Below are 27,142 nucleotides of genomic sequence, written 5' to 3' on the forward strand. Positions count from 1 at the left end.
CGCATAACTCCATGCCTTCCAATATTTCTCCCATGAAAATAGGGAGGTTCTAAAGAAAAGTGGGACACCCGGGGATCAAATCAATAACTTCTGTAGATTCAGGACTGTTCCTGGAAAATAGGGACACTTGGAGGGTATGGAATTCTGGAGGCTCCAAAATTGTTCTATTGGTCACATCAGTTTTAAAATACTGTGAAAAGAAAGCATTTAAACTATGATATACAGCTTGAGGATTAAGCCAGTTAAAACACAAGCAGTTTAATCTTAATTGGAGTTCAAATAATATTAGCTAAAACAAAATATTATGCAAAGCAGGATACAAATGTTATGTTGGTCACTATGGAGTTACGTTTGCTACCCTCTCTCTGTTACCCTGTTTTTCCTTCTTCCACCCTCCCCTTCTTGCCACCCACATGAAATCCGGCAAATGCCTGCAGTTGATGTTTGGGCCCACCCCTTCCTTAAATGAAACATTGGATGGTCTTCTGCTGTCAGGGGTTCCTGCTGACCAGCCATGCATTGCTCCGGTCTCAAACTCACAGCAACGTGGGTAGGCTACTCTTCTAACAAAAATACCTCACCCTGAACCGCAGAGACTCAGCCAAGCTTGAAGCAGCAGAACCAGATGCCCCCAGATCTTCTGCTCAGGGTAGAAAGAGGGAAGTTCTTGTGACAGATGCACAGCCTTAGTTGCTGCTGGGTTTATTGTTATTTTGGGCCATCACAGCTTGGCTGAATCTGACCCTGGCAAACAGCTGCACTCAGCCCCGAAAGGGCACTCTTAACACAGCTAAGCTGAGCTCCTCAGCCTTCTCCTGCATCTTCACTATCAGGTAGGAATACAAATGAATGATTCCTAGGGAAATAACTCTTACTCGAGAGCTTTGATCTTCTAAGGGTTTTTTTGATGAGTGATCCATGAGGGGATGTCTCACCAGGGGTGTTCGCAGGTGACACACAGCAAGGGTACAATCTGTGTGCCTGTGTAGCTAGGCAGTTGAGCTGTACACACTCGCAGATATTCACATCTAATGTTCAATGGGAGTCGGGCCTGTGTACACAACAGTGGAGCTTTACAAATCAACACATGCAAACTGTTTCATGCAAACCCTTGTACTGTGTAGAGGCAGCTGGCACCTCTGTTCAGTCTATTGTGTGAACAAGGCAACTAGCAGTTGTGATCCATGTAGGGCTGGCTGTAGGTTTGGCAGGTCCCTGGGCAAACTGTCTCCTCCAGACAGCAGCCCAATGTACAGGGTTTTAGTTGGGGAAACATTTCCCATCACTTCCCTGCTGGGAGAAACTCTGTAAAGGAGATGTAAATGTTACATAGCTGTGCCTTTCAATGCAGGTGTGTTTGTTTACACAGATTGTCACTGTGGGGGACCCAATCAGGAAACAAGGCAGTGTTAACCCTTCACCCCCCACTGTGGCTTCTCTTCACCTGCAATTGGCAAAGTAAAACAAGATTTTGTTTATCTCAGTTGTGTAGGTTTGGGACTCTCAATTCTGATTGAGATTTGAAGCAAACAGTTAAAGCCTTCTAACAGCCACTCCTCCCTGCCTCTTGGGTTCCGATCTGGATCCAGTATCATGCTGTCAAAATGTGTAGCAGGGTGGGGTGGGGGTGGGGAAACCCTTCCATTCCCTTCACTTAAAGATACAGCTACACAGGTAATACAAACTGTTCTTTGGCCCATGTGTTAGAAAGATTGGTAGGAGGTCATGCGGTAGTTGGATTTGTTGAAGTTGGCTTCGCTCCATTTCTCATGTATCCTATCTTAATTTTTGGTTTGCCACATTTCCACATTCGTTTGCTTTTTTCCTTTAAAGTATCTTTTTTAAAAATTGTACACCTTTGTATGCCATTTTGCCTTATAGATACATTTTTCCAAGCAAATTTACCTAACAGAAAGCATTTTTAATGCGGTCATTCCTACCAATATATGCATTTTAATGCATACTTCCCCCTCCATGTGTATTTTAAATGGGCACTTTGATGGAAGACTTGTGCATTTGGAGAACAGCCAAAGGATAGCTGAGTTTTGGTCAACACTTTATTTCAGGAAATGAGAAGTAGGTAGTTGAACATTAAAATATAGACTGACCCAAACTTCGCTCCCAACCCTAGGAAGGTCTAACCACAAGCAGCCTTTGAATTCGGTTCAGAACTCTTTTCACCCATGTGTCTGTCTGTCTGTCTGTGATCAACTCCGGCACAAGAAACCAATGTCCACACTGTGGAAGGACATGTGGGTCCAGAACTGGCCTCCACCGTCACTTACCAACTCATTGTTAAAACTGTGTCTATGGAAGACAATCTTAATCGGCTACAAGTGATCGCCAAAGAAGAAGAAGATTTATTTTTACAATGTTGCATTTATTGTTCATGTTTTGTGTGTATATGCACACATAGTTTAGTTGTATTTATTCATTTGGGTTTTGTTCCCCCCCCTCCGGCTTTCCCAAATGCAATACATAAATTCAAAGTTTTCTGTGCTTAAAATACTTCAGTTTTGTTTGCTTCCTCTAATAACTTTTGTACTTGTTCAGGAGGAAATGCTCAAGCAAAGAAACTGATGTGAAATAGAATGTCCCTGTTTTCATCTGAGGAATGTCGGAGGGTATAGCTGCACATTCTATTGATGGCCTGACTCTGTAAGGGATGCTACAACTGGGGTGGGCAGGCATACAGGTTGCAAAGTCTATTTATTGCAAGGGGAGGATGAACTCTAGTAGAGCAGCTCAGTCTGCTGAGTGTTGCCTCTGCGAAAAAGAGGAGACGGAGACAGGATGGGGCTGATGGCAAAGTAAAACAAGATGGACAGCTGATGGGCCAGCCTGAGACCCCTGCACTGCCCTGCACTCATAGGGGGGATGTCACAGGGCCTGGCATGTCTAAGTCTTCTGATCCAAGCTTCACTGTACTTCCTGCAGCATCTCAGCATGCCGGAGAAGCAGTAGCTGTCAGCGGCCAGATCGAAACAGGCAGGAGTTTGAAAAAGGGCTTTCAATTTTGCAAGGCAAATTCAGTGCATGTTCACTATGGTTGGTGAAATTGGTCCATTTAGAATTGTAAGTTCTGTATGCAATATAGCTGCATTGTTTTGGAAATGTTCTTAAGAAGTTTCCTTGCTCTCATGCAGATCAAGCTAGTATTTCTGAGCTCTGAGGGGGAAGTGGAGAGGTTGGTGTCTCCTATTTATATCCTACTTCTGAGCATTGATATGGGCTCTGCAGAAGGCCTGAAATGGATGTGGGAGTCAGACTGGAATATTTTGATTGAAGACAATGGGTGGACTTCTATGTGGTTAAGGTTCCCATTGACATCCATTTTATCTACCATGAGAGAACATGCATTGAAAATAATGCAAAAATGGTATAAGACTGCTATGAGACTGTTTCAAACGAAGGTGTCTAATTAGAGATCCTGTTGGAGAGGATATAAGGAGCCAAGGTAATTTAAGGTCAGGTGGAGGACAAAGTGTCAGAGTTTTGGACTGTGGTCTTTGCAGAAATTTCTATAGTGATTGGACAACAAGTATTGAAATCTCTGGAAACACTACTGTTAAATAGGAAGGGCACTACATTAGCTGATTGGCAGAAAGCGGTTTGGGGAGTCGCTTTGGTGACCCCTCCCCCAATAATCTGCTTAAAGAAACAAAATATTAATTTTCTTTTGTACTGGCTTGGTGATTTTTATTGTTTATGAAAGCAAGGATGAAATTCAAAGACAACTCCCAGCAGCATGCAAAACTTTCTGGCTCCTGTGAACATAATGGATTTGAATTTGTATCCTCCCCCATCCTTTATGCTTACTGGAGATGGCTGTCTTCCTGGTAGTTAGGGACATTGAAAAGTGCCATACGCAGGAGGACTTCTGGCTTAGCGCCATCAGCGAATTTCCGGAGTTCCTCCGATTGGAGGAACGGGCTCCGTGGAAACTGGGTCTTCCCGCCGCGGCGAAGGTGGGGACCCGCTAGAAATCCCAGGCGGAGGAGCCTGGGAACGTCGGGTTCGGCAGAGCACCAAGAGCGCCTCCCCTACTCGCGGGGAAACCACTTTTTGGAGCTCTGGAGCGAAGTGGGGTGAGCAGCCCAGTGCAGCGAACCGATTGCTACTTCCACGGAGGGAAGCCACACAGCCATCGCCGGAGAGCGCTGACTTTTTCCTGTTGACATTCGGACTCTAAACAAGTACCCGTGAGTAAAAACAGAAAACTGGATTAAGAAATCAAGAAATTTTTGTATTAGGAAATGAAGCGGGAAGGTTTAAACAGGAAGTCTGCCTTCCGCTTTTTGTAAATAGACTGAAGCAAAAACTTTACAATCTAAGAGCCTGGAAAGTTGTTTTAAAGATTGAATTTTCCTGCATTTACAACCAATAAAACCCCCTTGGAAAGCAGGAGGAAAGGGGGGGGGGAATTTGACTGTTTAAGCCTGCAGGAGAGAGAGTAAAGGGATATAAGTTTCCATCGTCTCAACCCTGGGATCAGGGTGTCAGGACGGAAACTATTGGAGATGTTCATTGATTGAAAGTGGAGTACTTTGACAGACGGTTAAAAAAAGAGAAACAAATTAACTTCAATGCTACTTTCTGCTTTTTTAAAGAAACAAAGTATTTGAAAAGTGAAAGTAATTTTCTTTTTTCTTTTGTTGGATACGTTTTTAAAGATGGCTACAAATAGAAATCGTGTCCCCTAGAGGGAGCTTGTCAGTTTGTTGCTGCAGTTTACTTGGAGACGTTACAGCTGTGTGATTGAGATCGTGGGACCAGTCTTTTGACCTTGAACAGAAATGCGTTGGGAGGAAGTTTTGGTCTCTGCCCTTGACAAAACAAATGCCTTGCTGGAGCAGTTGCATGAGAGGATGAATTTGATGAATGAGAAGTTGGACTTGATGACTGCCGTAGCCAGTGAATATGATTTAACAGGAAATAAGGATAAAGAAACTATACAGCGACCAACTCAGGAAACTGGTTTGATTGGGCAAGTGCAAGGGCAGAGGAAGATGGAAGAGGTTGTGATAGCACCCAAGCAACGCAAATGGAGAGATCCAAAGTCCTGCAGGACCAAAAGTTGTTGCATTGGAAGATTGAACTTGGAGTGTACCTGGAAGTGTTTGGACTTCAGGAAGCTCTTAAATCTGGTGGGACTATGAAACATGTTGACAATTACTTTTTGGACAATCATTTTTTGGATCACAAAGATGATGACAGGGAGTGGGACTGTGGGGAATGGGCTGGCTTGATGAAGGAAATTGGAGCTTATTACCGGTTGGAATCCCCCAGAGACCTACTCCCCAAGGAGAAAGGGAAGAAATTAAGAAAGAAACCAACAAAAGACAAGGAAGAGTGCAACTACAAACAAGAACAAGAAAATCTGCAGAAGGGGCATAGAAGAGACTTAAGGGCCTCGGATATAAGAACACCAGATTGATGGACTGGATGGAATGTATAGAAAGGACTGACATAACCCGAAACCAGGAAGAAGGGACGTTGGATAATAACTAGGGAAAAAATTCTTTTTTATTTTTGGAATTAGTGTAATATTAATGAAATTTCAGGGAAAATGCTGGAAAGGAATTAATTGGCTTTAGTAGAAAGGATTTAAGGAGTTATGTATAAATATGGTTTAAACTTTGAATTTTAAGGCTTTTAAGGTAAGATAAGGTTAAATAAATTAAGGTAAATTGAATTATAGATTATGGTAAAAGACGGAAAGGATATGTTGAATTAATTAATAAGATAGATTGTTAAAACAAATTATTTAAATAAAAATTGAGAAATATGGGAAGAATTTGCTGAAACAACGAATTAAGTCAGAATACAAAAAGGGAGGTGTGAGGAGGTCTAAGAAACAAGTAAATGACAAGATGTAATATGGGATGTGTATTTTTCTTTTTTCTATTTTATATTGTTTTTTTCAGTTTTTTCTCGTTTTTTTCTGTTGTGTTTTTCTCTGTTTTTTTGTTGTATTTGTGTATTTTTGAAACTTTGAATAAATATTATTTAAAAAAGAAAAGAAAAGTGCCATACACAGAGTCAGACCATTGGTATTATTTATTGTTTACTTATTACATTTATATACCACCTTTCTTTTTCTAAGGTGCTCAAGGTGGTCACATGGTTCCCTCCTCCCTTTCATCCTCACTACAACCCTATGAGGTAGGTAAGGCGAAGAGATGGTGACTGGCCCAAGGTCACCCTGTGAGTTTCAGGGCAGAGTGGGGATTTGAACCCTGGTCTCCCAAGTCATAGTCCAGCACTCTAACCATTACACCACACAGGCTCATTGGTCCATTCAAGTCAATATTGCCTACTGACTGGCAGCAAATCTCCAGGACTTGAGGTAGGAATCTCTCCATGCCTTGCGATGACAGGCTTTGGATCTGGGACTTTTGCATGCAAATCATGTGCTCTGTCTCTGAGCTACGGCCCTTCCCATAGGAGTACTATGGGAGAAGAAGCTCAATAGACAGGAATAGAGTTTGTGACAGGTTCTCCTCCTTCCACCAAGGTGCATAAAAGCACATTTCCATACACATTCTTATGACTCTGGGAATATATTTTTGATGGTAAATAACTGTTACTGAATGAATCAATAATCCATTTCTACCCCCTTGCTTCCAGATTTGGCCCTTGCATGAATTCACAATGAGGAGCTTCTTTTGTCTGCTCTTCCTTCCAGGTAATGCATGATGTGTGATGCAGGTTTGATTTGTGCCAACAAAAGCAAATTGGGCTTCTGGTCTCATTTAAGTACCACTGCTCTCTTTGGTCTTTAGAAAAGAATGAGGAGAAGGCAGTGGTGGATGTTGGGCTCTCAGATTTCAGCAGTGCCCTTTGCGACACTAAAATTCCATGAACCCCACCTCTGTAGCTCCATTCTGAAACCGTGTCTTGATGCCCCCTGCAGGGCAGTGCTCAGTGGGACCACACCACTCCTGCCACCCTAAAAGTGCCTCTGATGATGTGATGATGGTCCAGTTTAAATCTCCCACTAATGCACTGCTATTGACATGTTTCAGAATATTCCTGCTAAAAAGCCACCAGTCTGGAGAGGTAGTCAGAAGTTTAGTTTAGTTTTGATTAGAGAGCACTGCCTTCAGATCATTTTCACCATCCTTCTGAATGCATGGTGGCAGCTGAGCAAAATATCACATGTTGTTCTCTGATTTAGGTATCTTGGGTAAGGAAAATATGTTGACTATTGCACCGAATAATCTGGCTGTGTGGGAAGGATCCTGTATTCTGATTCCATGCAAGATCGATCAAACATATCAGAACATTCGGGTTGACAACTTCTTCCTGATTTGGTATTTTGACCCTAAGTATGAAGACAATCTGAAAGATTATACTGGTATCATGTTATACAATGGCTCTTCGACCTCAAAGAACTACCTGACTCCAACAAGTCCCGACTTTCTGGATCGGGTGAGATTTGTTGGGAATTTAAACAGCAGAAACTGCAGCCTGAAGATCTCTCATCTCCAGAAAAATGACACTGGCACATATGGAGCAAGACTTTATGGCTTTGTTGGAAACAATCGTCGTCTAGACATGTGGTTTGCTCCTGCTGCTGTTAATGTTAACGGTAAGAAACTTTCAGAGATGATTTGTCCTCCACTCTTGCGAAAGTGTTTAAGTAGTCTGGAAGCTAAGGGCACCTCCAGGCTGTCACTGTTTTGTGGGAGACATTCAAGTGCATACTACAAATGTAGATTTATGCTCTTTTAAGTGCTCTGTTGCCCTAGTGCAAGAATTCACTTTTAAAAAGAATCAGCCTTTCTGTAGCTTGGCAAGTGACAGGGTCATGCACTGAAATGTGTGGGGTGAGCAAATGACTAATGTGGGAAGATGAGTAAATACCTCATAAAGAAATCAATATGAATAACAGTTGCATAACTGCCCTGTGATCAAATCAGAACAAATGGTCAACAAGGATATGTTCTGTGTAAGTTTAATGCAAGGAAATACAGTGGTACCTCAGGTTAAGTGCTTAATTCGTTCCGGAGGTCCATTCTTAACCTGAAACTGTTCTTAACCTGAAGCACCACTTTAGCTAATGGGGCCTGCTGCTGTTGCCGTGCCACCGCGGCGTGATTTCTGTTCTCATCCTGAAGCAAAGTTCTTAACCCAAGGTAATATTTCTGGGTTAGCGGAGTCTGTAACCTGAAGCGTATGTAACCCGAGATACCACTATAAATATGAACGTTCAATAAATAGGTCTTCGGGTGGAGTCCTAAACTTTCACTTTTCTAATGCTGTAATTATAATCCTATAGGAGTCATAGAATCAAAGAATTATGGAACTGGAAGGGATCTCAAGAGTAGACTAACAGTAATGGGTAGACTGGTAACTGAAGAACATTTCTGGAATCCCCTCCTAAGGGTTTGTTCAATGACACTAATAATGTATTTGCTAGGCAGCCATGCCATATCTTTGTGTGAAACTAATGTGCCATTCATCAGCTACATTGTGTTGCATCAAACGTTAGTCCACTCAGAGTAGACCCAATGAAAATAATGGGCCTAAGTAGATTAACTACTATAGATACAATGCACTGTGTTCTTATTTGCCTTGCCAGTATCTAGTGCTGAGTTTTTCACAGCACTTTGTTATGCAAAAAGAATCAAAAATTTATTTATTTATTTTACTACGTAACAATTTTTTAATCCGCTTTATAGCCTGAAGGCCCTGAATTGGCGTGCAAGTTAAATATAGGGATACTATATACACAAGTTCAGCTTTAAAAAATAAAATAAAAAATTCATATGAACTTCAGATCAAGAAAACCACCTCTGCAAGTTCTACAAAAAAAGAATAAAATCATTTCTGCAAATGTCCATTTGACAAACATCAACTCAGAGGCAGGTATAACTATGCTAACATGCAGCCTCACAGAAGGGGTTCAAAATAGGCCTGGATACTTCTTGCCATTTTTGGATAGATGATCAAGGCTCTTATTTGCTCAACAGCTTCCTTTTAGATCAGGGAGGGGAACCTTCAAACTTCCAGAAGTTGCAGGATTAGAACCCCCATCACCCCTGACCATGCTGGCTGAGGCTGATGGGAGTTGGGGTCCAAGGACATGCGGAGAATCACAAGTTCTCCATCTCTGGTCTACAGCTTTGCCTGATCAATGACTTGGAATTTCCCTTTTTAATTTTCTGCTTGCAGTGTCACCACCCAAACCCCAAATAGAAAGCAGAATGGTGCAAATCCGAGAACAGATGCCAGCGACAGTGACCTGCTGGGTATTTTACCACTGCCCCGATGAGCCAATTATGTTGACTTTCAGCGGCTTGGAGGAGAGTCGTATGTCTTCCCAAAAAACAACCCATAGAGATGGAAAACTCCAGACTGTTCTGAGTTTTACTCCAACTTGGGAGGATCACGGGAAAACGCTGACATGCACTCTAAAAAGCCACAATGGGGCAGAGATATCCCGGAGCACCATGACATTGGATGTGAAATGTGAGTATTCGGGGGGGATGAAACTGGGCTATGTGGGGGAAATCTGGAAAAAAGATATTCCGCCTGAACTGCACAAGGTTCTGTTCCTCTGAAAAGCTATCGTCTGAACTCTGAATCTTGTGAGGGATGGTGGGCTTTGGCTTAGGCATTTACAATAGCAAGAAGCATGTGATTGTCACATTTGAAAGGATGTCTGTTATTGAGTACAAAATGTGAGGGGATCCTTGCAAGATGGGAGGGGGTTATAATTAAGGGTCCCTGATTATATTCTAGGACCTCCAGCCTTGCAGCTGCTGTCACTTTCTGATGTTACTTATGACTTCCATATTTTATTTATTTCAGATGGTCCCAAAGGAGTTAAGCTGAGCGCTATGCCTGGAATCACAGTCCGAGAAGGGGAGAAACTCTCTCTTGCATGTACAGTCAACAGTAGCAACCCTGAAGTTACATACCAATGGTACTGGAAGGATATGCGGAAATATGAATGGACGAGCCCAATAAAGGAATTTGAATCTGTAGGAGAACAAGATTCTGGTGTCTATCGCTGTACAGCTGAAAACACAGTTGGATCCGGTAGCTCAGAACTGACCGTCAATGTCCAGTGTGAGTTTCTTTGTTGGGCTGGTGAATGATGACCATCAAGATTTACAGACATTACTCGCCTCTTCCTTCCTCTTCTGAGGGACTTTTCTTATTTCAGAAGAGAACTACTTTCTCCTTCTGATTTTCATGCATTGTGTGACTATCAGGACAGGAAACAGGAAAAAGCTTCTTTATCTCCAATTCTATACACACACCAATATAGTTTGTAAACCTGCATCATTGGTCTTGCATAAAATGTACCTTTAGAATACAATCTTAAGTGCGATCACCTTCAGCCTCACTCACCTCACAGAGTGTTTGTTGTGGGGTAGGAAGGGAAAGGAGAATGTTAGCTGCTTTGAGACTCCTTCAGGAAGTGATAAAGCGGGATATCAAATCCAAACTCTTCTCTTCTTCAAAGATGGGCAGGGTTGCATCCCGGGCTGGCTGGTGGCTGGCTGGGTCTGGAGGAAGCATAGACATGGCCTCATTTAACCCCATAGGTGCCGAACTGCAGTATCTGAACACCTTTCTGTGGACTTTCCCAGCACCCCCAAATGAGAAATAACAGATATGATGAGAAAATTATTTAATGCTATCCCAAAATCTCCCTCCTGGGGTTGGGTTGGCTCACCCTGATTAATGTGGCATGCTGGACTAGGATCTTCAGCAGCAGGATTATAATCCCCACTCAGACATGCAGTTCACTGGGAGTTACTGGACCCCAGTCACCATTTCTCAGCCTAGCTTACTTCACAGGATTGATGTGAGGATGAAATGGGGAGGTGGAGAACCACACTCAGCAGCTTGAGCTCCTGGGAGGAAAGGTGGGATGAAAATATATACTGTACATCAGTGGCGTAGCGTGGGTTGTCAGCACCCGGGGCAAGGCAAGTAATTTGCGCCCCCTAACCCCTAACCTGCCGCCGCTGCCAGCTTCTTCTTGCTGCTGCCTGGCCTGGTCTGGTGTGGTTCTCTCCCACGCTCAGCGCTGCGCTGGGCGGCCGCTGCACTGTCCTTCCCCCAGATAGTCCCTCGCTCTCTCTCCGCACCGCACGCCTGGCACCCACCCCCTCCACAGTGGGCGGCGACCTGGCGGCTCGGATCGGATTCGCACAGCCAGCACTGCAGTGAGAGAGAGTGAGTGCGAGCGCCCCCCAGATGTTGCGGCCGGTGCTGCCGGCCCCCCCTGCACCCCCCACACTACGCTACTGCTGTACATAAATAATGGTTGGCCAAATTAATACCACAGCAGTAAACATCATAATCACCATCAATTAATTAACTGATGATGATGATGATGATGATAGAGGGGGCAGTAGTGATTCTGTTGACACAGTGGTAGCAGAGGTGGCCGTCAATGGTGATGATAGAAGTGTAGTCATACTCTGACTTCCCCTGTGTGTGAAGACAGGCTGTGGCAGATTGAACAGATGAGACCAAAGGGGGTCCAATGGTCAAGCAGACAGTTTCTGCACTTGCTGTAGAGGGGAGTGAGGGGCAGATGGGCTCATTAACACTGGGAAGGTAGCCCATCTAGGAGAAGGAAAACTCTGATCTAGAGTGGAGTCTCTATGATGGTTAGATGGTGCCATGTATGCCTCCTTTCAGCAACTCCTGCAGCCAAGCTGGTGCCAAACATATTGCTCTGCTTTCTTGTGGGCCACACAAGAAAATCGGAGAATGGGGTCTTCTCATCTGGGCAGCCCAGAACCTCCATACCCACTGCCCAGGCTCATGCCATATGGAGGTCACTTGGATGCTGCTAACGCAGCAATTTGACTAAACCGCCGGAAACACGGTCTGTTGTCTCTCAAGACAGGTGGATGCCAACAGCAGTCACCATCAGCATAGTAATGATCTGTCTTCTAACAGTATCTCAAAATGTCCCTGCTGGAGTGGGCTGACTCATCCTTCCATATGGTGGGGCCAGTTTTGCTACCTTCACCAATCCCTGAATACACATGTTACTCTCTCACATTTCTCTTGTCCCCCAAGGAAGCACACACATTTTCTTGCCCTGAATCAAGAGTCCTGATTTCAGTGTCCTTAATATCTCTACCCCAGATCCACCAAAGGATGTGAAGATTGATGTGCCACCAGGGAAAATCAAAGAAGGGGACAACGTGGTTTTGCGGTGCTCTTCCCGAGGGAATCCCGCCACCAACCACCATGGTTGGTATAAAGATAGGGAGTCTGGCATAATTGGAACTGACAAGGAGCTGCGTTTTGAGGCGATCCAGGCCAGAGACTCCAGTACCTATTACTGCATAGCCAGCAACGCCATTGGAAATTCAACATCCTCATCCGTCACCCTGGACGTTCAGTGTAAGTAACCTCAGTTTCAGGAAGTAAAGGGTCTGTAGCTTGGACTTTGACTGGCAGGATCATAGCTGTGCTCTGCATCAGCTGCCACCTGATCCTTATAAAAACCCTGGAGGTACCAGGAATATTGACCACTTGCATGCAAAGTATGTGGCACATCATATACAAATTTAAAAGACAGTTGGGCGTATTTGCTGGAGAAGATTACCAATGGCAGCTGGACATGACAGCTTTGTTGTACCTCCACCATCAGAGGCTATGTGCTGGAAATCTCAAGTGGGGACAGTGTTCTTGTGTCCATGTCCTGCTTAAGGACTTCCCATAAGCATCTTGGTTATTGACCACGGTGAGATGGGCCTTTGGCCTGATTCCTATGGGCTGTCCTGAAGCTCTTACCTTGGGATGCAATGAGAGGTCAAGCAAGGCTGTTTGTATAAACGAGCAACTCTGCTTGATTTCTGCAAGCTGAATTGGGATAGTAGCACCAGCCACCTTGAGTGAATCTTGTCCCAATCCTCCTTGTGCACAGCCCTTGAATACCATGCTGGCGGGGGTGGAGGGTGAATCCTTTACTCTCTGGTTAGAGCTTATGGAGAGAGTTGGGCACCACCAACCTTCCTCTATTGATGTTCTCCATGTTCATGATCCTCCTTTGCTGGCTAGTGTGGAGTGAATTAAGGCCATTGAATCCTTCAGTTAAGAACAGAGTTGGCTGCCTTATACAGAGTCAGACCACTGGTCCCATCTAGTTCTATGTTGTCTAAACTGGCCATGGCTCTGCAAAGTTCCATGCAGGAGACTCTCCTAACCTTGTGTGGAGATACTGGGGATTGAACCTGGTACCTTCCACACGCAAAACAGATGCCCTGCCACTGAGCTGTGGCCCTTCCTTTTAAAGGCTGCAAATCTGAATGTGCAAGGCCACCACTGCATTTTCAGTATAAGCAATTTCTTGCTCACCTACTCCTACATAATTTCTACTTGGGGGCATCCACAGTGCGGCAGACTAGCAGCCCATGTGTGTTGACTGCTCCCATGCTTCTGCTGGTGATATTTGAATGATGCTGATCATGCTAGTGGGACTGGGAAATTGGGTAGTGAGTCTGTCAGGGCAGGTGCCTGGAGCTGGTCAGTAATAACTCACATGATGTCAGTGAAGTTAACTCTTTATTCAAAGAAACAAACAACTCAGGATTCCAGGCCTAGTGGGCACAGTAACTCTTCCCTGTAGATTATTGGGAGACATCAGAGATTGAACTACAATCTTTAAGCTGCAACCTTTTCCATGTTATTGTGAATATAACTCTTAACTTTTGGAAAGTGGGTATAAATGTAGAAATACTTCTGGAAAATGACCAGCACCCGTGCACATAAACAACTTGGAGATTATCAATATTAACTCGTCAATGTGCAACATTTGTATTTATAGGTATTTATGCTCATTCTTTGCTATTTTGTGTGTGACTGATTATTGTGCACATCTCCCAACTACGCACATCATGGATGATGTTTCTCAGGAATAAAAAAAACATTGATTTGATTTTCCAGATGCTCCGAAGAATGTCCAGCTTATCCTTAATAGCCATCAGCCCATCACAGAAGGAGACACTGTCCCACTGAACTGCTCTGTGGGCAGCAGTAACCCCAGTCACAAACGGTATTACTGGTACAAGTCAGGGGAAAGTATAACTCATACTCGGGAACTGTACACCTTTACTGCACCACCTGAAAAGGTCAGCATTTACAAATGTCAAGTTTGCAACGAGATCAGCTGTACAACATCTGCACCCATCTCTGTGACAACACTCTGTAAGTAATGCTACTGGAAGACCTGGAACACATGCACCAGTCAAGCAGAGGTTATGGGAAGGCAGGTGCAGTCATTTCGCAAACTTGAGCCACACAGGCTATGTGGCTCCACTACGTGTTTGGAGAATTGGAGGTTGAACTTAAATAACTTAGCCAAATCACGAGAAGGGTGTACTCTTTGGCATATAGAGCCTCTTGGCGTAGACTAATCTTACACCTTAGATCCCAACTTGTTAGCAGCCTTATACATGACAGAAGCCAGGATGCTTGCCTATAGAAATTGTGAGCCATTATCAGTCGTGACTTACACAGGCAGACCCGCTATGGCAGAAAGATTTTGGAGAATGTTTTTTTCTGATGCTCCTCAAGTGGTGAGCACCCACTGTTGGCACAATGTAAAAAAGGCAACTGCCTAAAGCAGGGCTGTTGAGTGCAGCAGGCATGTGCTTTCAAGCTGAAAATTGAGGTTGATCACTCAGATTTACTGCAGAGGAATCTGTATTCAGTGGTTGTTGTGTGCGTGTGGCGGGTTTTGTGTGTGTGTTCAGGTGCGAGGGCAGGTGAGGCACCTCATGTGATACATTGCCTTTGGTCTCTCCTCCTGCAGTTGGTCCCAAGGATGTGAAAGCTGTGCGAGAACCCCTGGGGCTGATCAAAGAAGGCAGCTTTGTTAAGCTGAGATGCGAAGTGAGAGATGCCAACCCCCGGGAGCTCACTTACATATGGTACAAAGAAGGGCAACAGCTGCAGCTGGACTCTACGGTGACCATCCCAAAAGTGACCCCTGAGCATTCTGGCAGTTACTATTGTGCAGCAAGCAACCAAGTAGGCTCAGCAAAGTCCTCACCAGTTTGGCTGAGTGTCCGTTGTGAGTATGGAAAGGAGAGACTCCTGAAGATGGCTGATGAGGACCCCACCCCAAGTATCTTATTCCCTGACTCTGTCCTCAGGGGTGGCCCATCCATTCTCGCTGCTTGAGCCAAAATGGGAAGTGTCACTCTGCCCTGCCGTTGGCACCGCTGCCTCCACCACCCTCCCTGCCATTTCCTTCACTGGTGGAGAAGTGCTGATTTCACCCGAGATCTCCCCAAGTTTGGTGAGATCTAGCCAGAAACCATGCAAGATATTGTGCACTTCACAAGAGCTTGTCCAATTTCAGTGAGATTTCAGCTGAAATCGGGGTCAATACCAGCCCCACTTCACCCCTATAAATTGGGGCAGTGGGGCAGGTGGGGTCTGCTTAGGCAGCTATTGCTACCTGAGGCTGCATCCCCACCCCACCAAATGGCACATCACCCTGCCTGTCCTCCAAGCATTGCTTCTAGCTGAGGACAAGCTTCCAAGATCTTTTCTTCAACCCTTGCCTTTTAATTAGAACCAGAGCTGTCCATTCCATCCTCCTTAGTTTCATTGTTTCCTTTCTAGAACACAGCAGGGAAAAGGATGGGGGCAAAGTTCAAGTTAAAAAGTTGGATCTGCCTCTCAATAGCTCTGGCTTCACCTACTGTTGGTCTCTCTCTGTCTTCTGCCCTATAAGCCCCAAAGGGCACCAGCAACCCTTGAGTCATATTGAGAGCCTTAAGACAAATACTGGACAGTGCTGAATGTATCTTCCCTGCCTTTCTTCTTGGCAGATGGGCCTCGCAATGTCCATTTACTCCTGAGCACCCAGGATGCTATCATTGAGGGAATGAGTATCTCATTGAGATGTGATAATGATGCCTCCCCACCAGCTGATGTTTACACGTGGTACTGGAACAAACAGAGGCTCCAGGAAACTTCCAAGATACTTCAGCTTAAGAAAATCCAGGTCGACCAGTCAGGATCCTATCACTGCAAAACTTCCAATAGCATCTCTGAGCAGGAGTCACCGCCTATGGGCATCACTGTGTCCTGTAAGTAGTTTAAGGTTACCAGATTTTTTCCAATGAATCTGGGGACACTTTTCAACTTCAATAGGAATGATAGGATTTTGTATGCGGACTGATTTGTAAATCTGGGGACTGTCCCTGGGAAACGGGGATGTCTGGTAACCTTAGAGTAGTTATTAATGGCAGGTCAAGAATTCTACCTTGCAAAATGTTGTTTTAGTAGCTGCATGACCATCCTTTGTCAAGAATTGTATGCTGATAATTATTGTGGAAGGACGATCCATGGATATAATGGCCAATGCATTTCCAACAACCTGTGATTTTGGGAGAGTATTGTGACCTGACCAAGGAGCATGGGTAAAGGAAAATCTTGAGAGCTAGACAGATAGTTCTGGAGGGCTGTATTTGAGCCCAGGACCAGAGGTTCCCCACTGCTAATCTATACAGATCTGCTGTAGTGTCAGAGTTATTGTGGGAAATAAACATGGCAGCAAACCCAGCCACTCAGAGCACTAGATAGTGGTGGTGGGGTTCAGAAAGTGGGTATACACAGCCCTGCCTGGGACCTTCTGCATGCAAAGTCAATGTTCTGCAGCTGAGCTCAGGCCCTTCTCACCGCTTGCAAGGCAGATGGATGCCAAGGAGAGGAACCTGGTGGACTTCAGTGTGCAACTGAACAAAAGCCTGCTTGGGATCAGGCAACAATCTTTTCGCCGTTAGAGCCAGGTGTTGCAAATTCTTCGCTTTCTCCCTTTCTGTGTCATGTAGACAGCAGAGCTACTGTGTTGAAGCGTGCCCTGATTGGCCTGGGCAGTGTCCTATTTGCGGTTTTCCTTCTGGGGTTGCTGTCGCACATGGTGCAGAGATGGTAAGTGGTTGTGGGGAGAGCCTCTTTGACCCAGGTAGGCTTCTGAAGGAGGTAGGCTTCCCTGTTCTGCTGGCATTGTATTATTGTGCATTTAATTATGTATGGATTTTATAATCGAGCTAATGCTTGTAAACTGCTTAGAAGCCATTTTGGCATGAAAGCAGTATGTAACTGTAAATAACTAGTGGGTAATGTCTGGCATTGTCCAGGAATTTGTAAAAACAAAAAAGGTGTTTTTTAAATGAATAGTGTAGTTGCCAGTCATGCCCAAAATCAGACAAGGTCACATTTGGTCCTGCCATCCTGCTGCACAATGGCTCCTGACACCCAAACTTTGATGAAGCCTCCTGCCCTCACTTCTGGACACCTCATGCTAAGTTTTGTGATGAAATCTGGAGAGGTGGCCAAACCTATGGCAAAAAATGATCAAAGTCATACCCATGCCCAGCTTCAGTCTGCCATCTTGATTCAGAAGGGCATTTGGCATCCCAACAATGACAAACACCACTACCCCACCTTGAGAATTCTCATGCTGAATTTAGCAAAGATAGCTTGATAGCTCGGAAAACCTGTAGAGAACAAACAGACAGACAGAGCAGTTTCCAAAACATGTAGCAGAAGAGATTGGCCAATGATCTGGCAGTTTAAACAATGCCTATCAACTTTCTATAAATCACACACACCTTCTGTTTGGTGAAGGGGTCTGGAAGTGGTGGTAGTCTTCTGGTGAACTGCCCCAGTGGGACAGAACTGTATCTTTTCTACCATTGCAGGAAGAAAACATTAGACCCCGGCACTGGAAGGGCACGGAGATCAGGCTCATTTTTTGTGAAGAAGGTTAAGTCTTATTTTCCACTGGCATCAGTACATTGTGGGAGGGTGAGGGTGTTGAATTTGTTTGCAAATAACAAGTGACATGGCTGCTTCTGTGACCAGCCAATGACCTCTAGATGTTGTTGGCAGTCGTGACGATCAGCATGAATTAATAGGACAAATTAGATGAAGCTGCACCACAGTCCCAAGTATGATGACAGCCGTTGCTTCTTCTCCCTTGTGGCAAGTAGCAACCTGTGGGAGTCATCCCTCCAGCCTTGCGATTGGGACTGGGGCACAGTGGGAATTGGTTGCCGTCCCCTTGCTTTGAAAGAGAATTGGACAAGTTTGTGGGAGATATCAGTGGGTACTAGCCACCATGACTATGTTCCACCTTTACAGTCAGAGACAGGGTAGCTCTGAATTTCAGGAGCTGGTGGCTTTTCTCAGCCCCGAGTGACACATGGGACACCCCGTGAAAGGCACAGGAGCCTGTCATCCTTTGCATGGAGGGGTGGGTGGGCACTTGGAATATATGTCCCTGCAGAGAAAATGAAGGTGTCCTAGGCAAGAGAGTAAACACTGCTTTGTTTCTTAGGCCAAGGGAGAAAAACTGTGTAATGGTAACAACAGGCTGAGAGAAAATGGAGCAGATGGCTCCAATGGATTCCTGAACCAGGGTGCAGAAACTTCAATTTCTTATGCGGCGCTCAGGTTCCCTCCAAGTTTGTCCGAGGAACGCACTGTTTATGCCAGGTATGATGGGGAGCAGACTAGAGGGTTGAGGGAAGCTGTGGTAGATACGTTGCCTTTTTTGGAAGACGGGGGAGTCAGACAAGTGATGGGTTTAGATGAACTGCAGTAGGAAGGGGCTTCCACATGCAAGGAGCCACCACTGAATAGGCCCTTCCTATACACTGCCTGTAAGGGACACGGGTGGCACTCTGGGTTAAACCACAGAGCGTAGGATTTGCCGACCAGAACATTGGCAGTTCGAATCCCCGCGATGATGAGGTGAGCTCCCGTTGCTCGGTCCCTGCTCCTGCCAACCTAGCAGTTCGAAAGCACATCAAAGTGCAAGTAGATAAATAGCTGCTGCTCCAGTGGGAAGGTAAACAGCGTTTCTGTGCGCTGCTCTGATTTGCCAGAAGTGGCTTAGTCATGCTGGCCACATGACCTGGAAGCTGTACACCGGCTCCCTTGGTCAATCAAGCGAGATGAGCACCGCAACCCCAGAGTCGGCCACGACTGGACCTAATGGTCAGGGGTCCCTTTACCTTTATACACTGCCAATGCTCATATTTTCTCTCTCCTTCATTCCCTATGATGGACCAGATACAAAGGAGTTCACCAGAGCTCCTGTGAGTTTATCACTGGTGTAGAAGAGGGGATTTCAGTTGGTACAGCTTCTCATGTGGTGGGTGGGGAAAATGTGCCCATCCTGAAACCACATCGTTTGCATGATGATTAAAGACTCAGCAACCCCGGTTCTTCTTTGCATCTGGTACTTCTGTTGCTCATCTCCTGTGAATGGGAAAGTGTATAAAGTCAGTAAGGGACCCACCCACTGAAAATCAACAAAATGCAACATGGTGCATTCTGGATGTAGATTAGAAGAAGAAGAAGAGTTTGGATTTGATATCCCGCCTTTCACTCCCCTTCAGGAGTCTCAAAGCGGCTAACAACCTCCTTTCCCTTCCTCCCCCACAACAAACACTCTGTGAGGTGAGTGGGGCTGAGAGACTTCACAGAAGTGTGACTGGCCCAAGGTCACCCAGCAGCTGCATGTGGAGGAGCGGAGACACGAACCCGGTTCCCCAGATTATGTGACTGCCGCTCTTAACCACTACACCACACTGGCTCTCCAACCATCCTTCACCATTGACCATGCTGGCTGGGAATGATGGGAGGTGTGGTCTAATGGAGGGCACAAAGTTGACAAAGGCTGCTATATTGTATTTAGACAGCCTAAGCACTAAATTCCTCTTCCATACTCCGAATGCTTTTCTAACTGGAATCTTCAATTCTTTACAGTGTCAAAGCACCACAACCTTTGGATGATGCCGTGATCTACAGTGTGGTAAAGAAACCCCAGCTCCCCACAAAGGTACATCTTCATTGTAAGACAGAATCCCATGGGATATGTGAATGACTTGGCTTCTCTAGTATTGTAGCCCATGATCTCCTATGGTTGGCATGTCTGGACATATGGTTGGAAGTATGCCAGGGGCCCACATCCTAGAAGGTTCTTCACTGACCAGAGAACCCTGGAGATGCTGCGGTGAGGAGGTAGACTCACAGAGGGAAAGAGGACCATGGAGGGTGTCCTCTCAAGGTATCCCCCATAACTCCAAAACGCTGTGAGGTTTGGTCCATGCAAGGTGGAGGTAGGGGCTTCAAAGGGGTCTGGTCCCAACACAAGCATGACCAATGTTTCAGGTAATGTACTAAATTTGGTTGTCATTCAGACTGCAAATGGCAGTTTGACTCACACTGTAGAGAAACAGGTTTAAGAGCAATATGTCTGCCTCTTTTAAAGCATCACAGAGAGTTGCGGCTTTCAATAAACGTGTATTGAATATATGGGAAATAACTGTGTACAGCTGAAAACGCTGTCAGCATTAAGATAAATTCAACAGTGTAAATACGTTTTGATGAACGCAATAACGGAACACAGATAGGGATAGAAAATTAAATATATATTAAAGAAAATTAAATATATATTAAAGAGAGAGAGAGAGGGGGGGAATTGTGGCTTTCAGTTTAGTACACGGAATTCAAGCTGTCACTAGAATATTTTTCTCAACTTTGTGGTCAGCTGTAGAATAGGTGTGTGGTGAGAAGAACAGAACAGGGGAAGCCCTGATGCAATTTCCCCCAACCTGGTACCCTCCACCTGTTTTGGACTAAAACTCCCATCATGCGTGATGATTGGCCATGCTGACTAGGAATGATGGGAGTTGTAGTCCAAAGCAGCTGGAGAACATCAGATTAGGGAAGTTGCCTTAGTAGCACCCTCCTTTGGAGTCATGAAAAAGTCAGGTTTAATTCCACCCTGTTTTTGTAAAGCAACTTGAGAAGGTGATTTTTGTTTTAAAGGACCTTACCTTCAAAAACAAAGAGCACCCGAATCTGGCAAAATAAAATGCCAGATACCTTTAATTACCTGGGCTAATGTCACAACCACAAGAGAAAGGTAAACCATCCCCAACCTTCCCAGGTAATCCACTTCTGGATAGATAATGAACTGCCTTCATAGTGATTTGTTGCTCATGGCATTTGTTTTAGGACAAGTGAAAACTGAACTGAGTGGGTACCATTTATTTTTTTAATTTTAATTTGCTTTGAAACTCATATCATCAGGCTTGCTAATGCACAGGGCCATGCTGTCCTGATTCAGCTTCTGGTTTCTTATGCTGTCCCACCCCCTTGTTGGCAATTTACAAGAAATCGTCACCCTTGAAGTGAAAAACATTTTTCTTAAAAAAGATGAGCATGTGTTTCCTTTGTAAGGCCCAGATAGAATCTCTGCAGAGCGTAACACAGCCCCAGGGATATGCACTGTCAACAGCATCTCCTACTAGCTGTGCTACTTTTTTAAATCATTACAGTATGTCAGTGCCTTCTGCTATCTGCATGAGAAACAGAAATTCAATAGGTTAATGAGGCTTTCCTTGCCATAGTGGTGAGATGGGAGAGAGGAGAGAAATCTCTTGAAGTCTGGTCAAGCAACTGTTTAATAAAAGTTTGGGGGCATGCGGAAGACCTGCCCTAAAGATGGAGGGGGGGGGGACAAACCTAGATCTGTATTAATTGGCACTTCTAATGAAGCTACAAATCCATAGCTGTCAACTTACAGATTTGAAAATAAGGGACTAGCAGCCTCGAAAATAAGGGACCAGCAGCAAAAATAAGGGATCAACAATTACTTTGATAAAATACATATTTTGTTGCGTGCAAATGGCTTTAGATACCTGTTAGGTCCATAAATTACTGTACCATATAGCATATATTCAACACAAAAAAAGCAACAATTTGTTGTTGACAAAGCACTGCTGGACATAGAAAGGGCTCCATTACCTTCAGTAGCTTATTTAAGGGACATCATCAATAAGGGACAGCAGCGGGACATGGTGCTGGGATAAGGGACGCTTGACAGCTATGTACAAATCTCACCACCCCTGAATGTTGGCCATTCTGGCTGGGACTGGTGGGAGTTACAGTCCAGTGATGTCTGGAAGGCACTGAGGTGGGGAAGGATGCTCTGTTGCATCCAGGAAGCTTAACCACTAAATCCAAAATGTGAAAGTTTTATCAACTGCATAGGGACACCTGTTGTAGCATGGCTGGGTGGGAGTGCAGATGTAGTATCATGAAAAACTGTAGTCCTTAAAAAACACACAAAAAAACCAAGCTGTTAGTCCTTAAGTTTGCAGCGAGCACCCTGAAAAATGTGTAGGTGGTTTCTACTAAATATTCCAAGGCTTTGGGTGGAAGCTGCCTTAAAACTAGCCAAACTATTGGCCTTTTTAGCTCTGTATTCCAGGGGTCAGCAACCTTTTTCAGCCGTGGGCTGGTCCACTGTCCCTCAGACCATGTGGTGGGCTGGACTATATTTTGAAAAAAATAATGAATGAATTCCTATGCCCCACAAATAACCCAGAGATGCATTTTAAATAAAAGTACACATTCTACTCATGTAAAAACATGCTGATTCCCGGACCGTCCATGGGCCAGATTGAGAAGGCGAATGGGCTGCATCCAGCCCACGGGCCTGAGGTTGCCTACCTGTGGTCTATTCTGATTGGTAGAAGCTCCCCAGGATTTCACACAGGAGTCTCTTCCAGCCCTGGAGATGCTGGGAATTGAACCTGCCATGTGAGGCAGATTCTATGCTACTGAGCTTTGATGAAGGGCCAGGGAGGGCTGGGGAGGATTCTTAGTCTGAAACCCTGGAAAGACAGTACTTGCGGACAACACTGAAGTACAGTAAATGGACCAGCGATCTGACTCTGTAGAAGGCAGCTTGCTATGTGTGTGCTGCAAAGATCAAACAAACACCAGAATCGGAAGGCCTACAGGTTCCTCAGCTGTGCAATAGAGGTCACTATTTGACAGCATCTCACAGGACAGTTGTTATGCAGCCGCCGCCAGTTTTGCTTCTGCAATATACTAGCCAACAATTGACGTATGAAAGTTGGTAGATGACATGCAATGAAATGTACTCCAGTTTATATAATAATTCAGTCAGTCAGTCAGTTATCCAATCAAAACAGGCAAATTACAACATTTTGAGACCCCCCCCCCATACAACTCTATCCAAATACTGCATTTTGAAAAATGGGCATTTATTGACCTCCTTTGGACTTTCATTTCAGTGTAACCCTGGGTCTCTCTAACACAGTAGAGCAGTCTTTCCTAACTGAGTGCCTTCCGGATGTTGTTGGACTACAGCTCCCATCATCCCTGACCAATGGTCCTGCATGCTTGGGCTGATGGGAATTGGGGTTTAATTACATCTGGAGGGTACCACATTGCCTACTCATGGTTTACTAGCAGGAGCTCTCTGGATTTTGAAGCCAGGCTTCTTTCTCAGCCCTGCGTGATGCCGGGGGTTGTATCTGAGACCTTTTGCCTTTAGAGTAGACCCTCTGCTCCACCACTAAGCTACACTCCTTCCCCTCAACTTTTATCTCCGCTTTAGGGAGACACCAAACCTGACTACGAGAACGTGGTGAACAAGAGTGAAGAGGAACTGCATTACTCATCCTTGGTGAACCTGGGCCCACGGCCTTGCCCCACCTATGTAGACTATGAAACAGACTCTGAATCGGAGGAGAGCATCCAGTATGCATCCTTGAAGCACTGATCCTCTTGGAACTAGCAGAGATCAGGAACTACTCCTAGACTCTTTCCCCTCTGTGTGATGCCAGCGGCTGGGCCTGTATTATAGCTTGCTGTTTGCAATCAAATGCAGCAGAACTTGAGCGGGCAGTACAGATGATCTGGCTGTACTGGGAGACAAGCAATGCTGAGGTTTAGATAGATATGGTGCATCACTGCCAGCATAGCACTCCACCTATCAACACACTTTATTGGTGATCGAGATCAGTATCCCCAAGTCTTGTCTTTCCCATCGGATCATATGGGAAAGATCTGCTATTCCTTCCTTCCTTCCTTCCTTCCTTCCTTCCTTCCTTCCTTCCTTCCTTCCTTCCTTCCTTCCTTCCTGTCAATCCATACTTGCAAAATAGAAAACTGCTCTCTGTATATTCCAGGTGAGACTATTCATTCATTCATATCATCAATCTTGGTTAGAAGCAGCTCTGCAGGCTCAGAAGTCTTTCCTATCATCTGCTGCCTGATTCTTTGAACTGGACATGTCACAGATCGAACCTCTGCATGGATCCTTCCACTCAGCTATGGTTGCATTTGGTTCAGGGATTCCCAAACTGGGTGGGGTCCCGCTGTGCCTTGAAAGGGATGGGGAAGATATTTGATTCAGATCACGTTTTACGGTAAACTTAAAGAATTCTCATTTCCCAAAGCCACACACAAACCGAAACACAGTTGTCCCTCAAAATTCTCACTTCTGCAAATTTTGCAATGCAGTTCTCCAACCATGTGGCGCGTATAAAGAGGTATATGCAAAGTGGGCATATATAGGTCTTTGTGTGTGTCCCAACTTTTCATATCAAGTGGGCCACAAGGGTACTTTGACATGAAGCCTGTGGGCCTCACACTGCCTTGTTGTGCACATGGGGGGAACAAGGCCAACATTTGACCCCCTGCCAGCCCTCATTCTACCTTCCCAAAGCTGAGTAAGCAAGGTGCTGGCTTTGGGAAAGAGGTGGGAGGACTCTAGGACCCCATCAGAGCTCCTTGTGCCTCCTTCCCCCAATGCCTTGCTTACCTGGCTTTGGGAAGGCAGTGCAATGGCTGTGGGGGAACATCAAATGTTGCTGAGGGCTGCCCCAAAAGACCTTGAAACCTGGAGAGAAAGACCACAGTGGACCACCCATGTGTGCGTGTGTGTGCACGCACGCATCTATTAGTGAAAACAACATGGGAAAATGTAGTATATAAAGGGAAGATGTTTTGCAAAATTGCATTAGGCAAAATTGCAGGCAAATATGTGCATATTGGGGCAGATTCACACTAAAATGGGTTATGAATTTTCATGATGTGAAAATGTGAAGAACTGAGCTTGGAAAGAATGAGAAACTGAGAGAAAGCAAAACTGACACATTCACCTATACTGCCAGGAACTTCTTGCAAAGGCAAGAGGGCCAGAGGCTGACCCAGGGGAGCGCTTTTGTGCTACCCAAGGGGCATGAGCTAGGGCTGGAGGAAGAGGGAGAGTCCGAGCAGTTGGAGATGAGGTAGGAGGTGTCAGAAGAGGAGAAGGAGACTGTTGCTGAGGGACGGGGCGGTCAAATCCCCACTGCCCCCTTCCCCACAGTCTCCAAGGACCAGGAGGGCTGGAAGAGGCAGGCATCTTGTGTAGGTCGCAAGTTTCTTGTGCATGCCCTATCAGGCAAGGGGTACTGAAGTCTGAAAGGGGGGGCATGGTCACACCATTGCACCAACAGCCTAGTTTGGGGCACAAGTGTGGGGCGGCGATGCCAGCTATTTCTTTGCCAGAGCTGTGTGTCCGGGTTCCGTGCACCTTAGGAGCTACATTAAGTGTGCGCTTTATCAATAAATGATTAAACTACTGGTGATTTGTCCTCCTTAGGCTAGAAGATAGATATGTACTGAAGAGATCATGGGACATACTGCATACCAACCAAACATATATACTGTACTCTCGCTGAGCCGCAGCCATTACTAAGCTCGTAGTCACATTTGTGGACCTATGAGCCCTATATGGTCAGTGACAAGACATCTGGTTCTGAATGGTATTGCTACAGCCTTGCCTTCCTTCTGTCACTCAGATGTAATCCATCAGTTTTGACATGCAAGTGTATCCATGGAGTTTGCTTTTGAATCTGTCTATTGATTGAACAAACAGTTGTCTCCAATGTTTTGCAAAACTTTCTCCTAGCAGCACTGATTGTATCTGAAAGAAGTTTATGGCAGTCCGCTTATATATCCTTTGTATCACATCGTGGAAATACTAATGGTTCCCAGAACAGCTTGAATCCAGGTATCATATCTCAATAACCCCATTCATTTTGTTCTAAAATGTCAAGGCTAGTGGACAGGTCCACCGCAAATGTACGTAATATCAATAACCACCTCCTTCCTTATGATGCTTCCAGCAAATGGGGATTGCATATATCTGATACCTGGCATACATTCCTCAGTGTCGTAGGCCATCCTGCAATTCATTTAAAATACATTACTGTTTGAGTAGCACGTAATGGAAATCCACACACTGTTCTATATATATAATCCCCTGTATCAAAATGGAAAACAGGTTTTTGTCTTCAGCTACTGTCCTTCCCTGCAGCAGCCAACACAGAAGGTTGAGTGACAGCCGTATCAGTTTGGCAGCAAACTGGGACCAGCAAAAACTAAGGGAGTTGCTTCTAAATACTTGAGAGGTTCCCATGATATGCACATGTACATACCGATGGAAGATGTTATATAAAAGGAAGGGCGATACAAAGCAATAAATAGTGACGGATAATTAAAACCCTCTTATCAATATGGAAAGGACTATGACTCTTTGGGATCTACAAAATATTGAGGTGACAGTTGAAAGGGTGATACCACCAACTGCCGTTTTTTCGCTCCATAAGACGCACCAGACCATAAGGCGCACCTAGTTTTGGGAGGAGGAAAACAAGAAAAAATATTCCGAATCCCATAAGCCAGAACAGCAAGCAGGATCGCTGCGCAGCGATCCCTCTTGCTGTCCTGGCTTATGGGATAGCCGCTTGCAGCCTCTCCCAGGCAGCGGGATGAAGGCTCCCCTTGCCTGAAGAGGCTGCGTACGGTTAAGGCAGAAGCCAGGAGAGGTGCTTGGCTGAAGGGGTGTTGCACAGAGAGCGAGAGCTGCGCAGCGCCCCTTCAGCCAAGTGGGAGGAGGAACAGAAGGAGCCCCCCCCCCCGTTCCTCCTCTGGCTTCGCAGGACAGGCGCGTCGCTGAAGGAGCGCTGTGCAGTTCTCCCTCTCTGTGCAGCGCCACTCACTCCATAAGACACACTCACATTTCCCCCTACTTTTTAGGAGGATAAAAGTGTGTCTTATGGAACGAAAAATACAGTAGATGTTCCTCTGGGTCCCTTTCAACTCTACAACTCTACGATTCTATTATTCTATGTACAGAGCATCCTTCTCCCCAGGTTCTATCTTTCAGGTTGTGCCACCACAAAACCACTTCCTGAAGCTCGATCTGTCTGCTGGCTGGAGACTGAAAATCACCTAAGCTCCATGGCAGACATCTCAG

At 45.2% G+C, this 27,142-nt stretch overlaps 1 protein-coding gene across 3 annotated transcripts; it reads left to right on the forward strand.

Annotated features, from left to right (window-relative positions):
- The first annotated feature begins 517 nt into the window (after nucleotides 1-517).
- Nucleotides 518-25,463, forward strand: LOC310850030 (B-cell receptor CD22-like). Of its 3 annotated transcripts, none has more exons than XM_083751038.1 (14): nucleotides 518-3,859; nucleotides 6,029-6,688; nucleotides 7,181-7,594; nucleotides 9,181-9,477; nucleotides 9,820-10,080; nucleotides 12,127-12,387; nucleotides 13,933-14,193; nucleotides 14,801-15,061; nucleotides 15,828-16,088; nucleotides 16,833-16,932; nucleotides 17,706-17,769; nucleotides 18,344-18,501; nucleotides 19,780-19,852; nucleotides 23,450-25,463. In XM_083751038.1, the coding sequence occupies exons 2-14, from the start codon at nucleotides 6,655-6,657 to the stop codon at nucleotides 23,612-23,614; spliced, it is 2,610 nt and encodes an 869-aa protein (XP_083607164.1). In that variant the 5' UTR covers nucleotides 518-3,859; nucleotides 6,029-6,654; the 3' UTR covers nucleotides 23,615-25,463. The 3 variants fall into 3 exon arrangements, with proteins under 3 accessions (XP_083607164.1, XP_083607163.1, XP_083607165.1); XM_083751037.1 differs by having other exon boundaries at nucleotides 518-833; nucleotides 6,631-6,688; XM_083751039.1 differs by lacking the exon at nucleotides 13,933-14,193 and having other exon boundaries at nucleotides 518-833; nucleotides 6,631-6,688.
- The last annotated feature ends 1,679 nt before the right edge of the window (nucleotides 25,464-27,142 follow it).

Source organism: Podarcis gaigeae (assembly GCF_964106915.1).
Source record: "Podarcis gaigeae genome assembly, chromosome: 8".
NCBI classification, from domain to species: domain Eukaryota; kingdom Metazoa; phylum Chordata; class Lepidosauria; order Squamata; family Lacertidae; genus Podarcis; species Podarcis gaigeae.

What these genes read in the sequence shown, in the direction of transcription:
- LOC310850030 (XM_083751038.1), top strand. Translation starts at nt 6,655, where the DNA reads ATGAGGAGCTTCTTTTGTCTGCTCTTCCTTCCAG. An exon ending in TTGTCTGCTCTTCCTTCCAG is followed by an intron (nt 6,689 to 7,180) that starts GTAATGCATGAT and finishes TCTCTGATTTAG; the next exon opens with GTATCTTGGGTAAGGAAAAT. An exon ending in CATCTCTGTGACAACACTCT is followed by an intron (nt 14,194 to 14,800) that starts GTAAGTAATGCT and finishes CTCCTCCTGCAG; the next exon opens with TTGGTCCCAAGGATGTGAAA.